This window comes from Cucurbita pepo, unplaced genomic scaffold, assembly GCF_002806865.2.
Source record: "Cucurbita pepo subsp. pepo cultivar mu-cu-16 unplaced genomic scaffold, ASM280686v2 Cp4.1_scaffold002692, whole genome shotgun sequence".
Taxonomy (NCBI): Eukaryota; Viridiplantae; Streptophyta; class Magnoliopsida; order Cucurbitales; family Cucurbitaceae; genus Cucurbita; species Cucurbita pepo.
Genome location: NW_019648728.1, coordinates 1 through 2,017, shown reverse-complemented (window position 1 = coordinate 2,017; position 2,017 = coordinate 1). Strand labels below are relative to the sequence as shown.

General features: G+C 43.9%; 1 protein-coding gene across 1 annotated transcript; it reads left to right on the top strand.

The window, feature by feature from the left end:
* Positions 1-206: 206 nt before the first annotated feature.
* LOC111786760 (tubulin beta chain-like) lies at positions 207-2,012 on the top strand (the record flags this gene model as incomplete). The annotated part of the gene is made up of 4 exons (XM_023666988.1): positions 207-615; positions 721-919; positions 1,041-1,310; positions 1,399-2,012. Coding segments are annotated over exons 1-4 (1,278 nt in total), but the record flags the coding sequence as incomplete, so codon positions are not given.
* Between the last annotated feature and the right edge of the window lie 5 nt (positions 2,013-2,017).

Below are 2,017 nucleotides of genomic sequence, written 5' to 3'. Positions count from 1 at the left end.
CACCAAGCAAGATATGAAAATATCTTTTGTAAACCCAATGATTTAGACAGGAAGGCATGAAGATAAGAGGATTGGATTAATTGGTGGTTGAAGTTTATGAATAAAGACAGAAGAAGTAGCAGTCTGCTGTTGTTGTCAGCTTCCTTGTCATCCAGCTCACACAACTCCAATTTGGAATTTGACAGGTCTCTCTTCATTCATACATTCCCACATGAAATTATTAATTCAATCTTCTTCCATGTCTTTCAACCTTCACTTTCACTATCCTTTTACGCCATTTCCCCCTCAACATAAAGACTAGAAACTCCATTTCACTTCATCCTGAAAACCCCCTTATATATCCCTCCCTCCCTCCTTCCCTCTGCCTGCAAACCCTCAAACCATCTGCCATTTCCCTCTTGCTTTCCTCTGCTTTCAAAAATGAGAGAAATCCTCCATCTTCAAGCAGGACAGTGTGGAAACCAAATCGGGGCTAAGTTTTGGGAAGTTGTTTGTGATGAACATGGCATAGATCCCACTGGAAACTACACCGGAACTAGTAACCTTCAACTCGAAAGAGTTAATGTTTACTACAACGAAGCGAGCGGCGGCCGGTACGTTCCGAGGGCTGTTCTGGTTGATCTTGAACCAGGAACCATGGACAGCCTCAGAACGGGTCCTTATGGGAATATATTCAGGCCTGATAACTTTGTTTTTGGGCAAAATGGAGCTGGGNTTCTGGTTGATCTTGAACCAGGAACCATGGACAGCCTCAGAACAGGTCCTTATGGGAATATATTCAGGCCTGATAACTTTGTTTTTGGGCAAAATGGAGCTGGAAACAACTGGGCTAAAGGCCATTACACCGAAGGAGCTGAATTAGTTGATTCTGTTCTTGATGTGGTCAGAAAAGAAGCTGAGAATTGTGACTGTTTACAAGGTATGAATATGAGATGACTATGAGATCTGTTCTTCCCATATTCAATACATAAGATGTTATTTCTACTCTAATAAATATTGAGAGTAATCAAAATCCTGATCTTGGTTTGAATGTGGAACAGGGTTTCAAGTTTGCCATTCACTTGGAGGAGGGACTGGATCTGGAATGGGAACCCTACTGATATCAAAGATCAGGGAAGAGTATCCTGACAGGATGATGTTAACTTTCTCTGTGTTCCCTTCACCTAAGGTCTCAGATACAGTGGTTGAGCCCTATAATGCCACTCTCTCTGTGCACCAGTTGGTGGAGAATGCTGATGAGTGCATGGTTTTGGATAATGAAGCACTCTATGATATCTGCTTTAGAACCCTCAAGCTCACCAATCCCAGTTGTAAGTTTCTCTCCCAGTATCACATGTTGTAGCAATCAATATACTTGAGATGCAATAGCTCTCTTATTCCGATTTTTGTGTGCTTTAGTTGGTGATCTCAACCACTTGATTTCCACAACCATGAGTGGAGTTACATGCTGCCTTCGCTTCCCCGGCCAGCTCAATTCCGACCTCCGAAAGCTCGCTGTGAACCTCATCCCTTTCCCACGACTCCACTTCTTCATGGTTGGTTTTGCACCCTTGACTGCTCGTGGCTCGCAGCAGTACCGTGCGCTCACCATCCCTGAGCTCACACAGCAAATGTGGGATGCCAAAAACATGATGTGTGCTGCTGATCCTCGCCATGGTCGATACCTAACTGCCTCGGCTTTGTTCCGTGGCAAGATGAGTACCAAGGAAGTCGACGAACAGATGATTAACGTACAGAACAAGAACTCATCCTACTTTGTTGAGTGGATTCCAAACAATGTTAAGTCAAGTGTTTGTGACATTCCACCAACTGGGTTGTCGATGTCTTCGACATTCATGGGAAACTCAACCTCAATACAAGAGATGTTTCGACGAGTCTCCGAGCAATTCACGGTCATGTTCAGGAGGAAGGCGTTTTTGCATTGGTACACAGGGGAGGGAATGGATGAGATGGAGTTTACAGAGGCTGAGAGTAATATGAATGATTTGGTATCAGAGTACCAGCAGTATCAAGATGC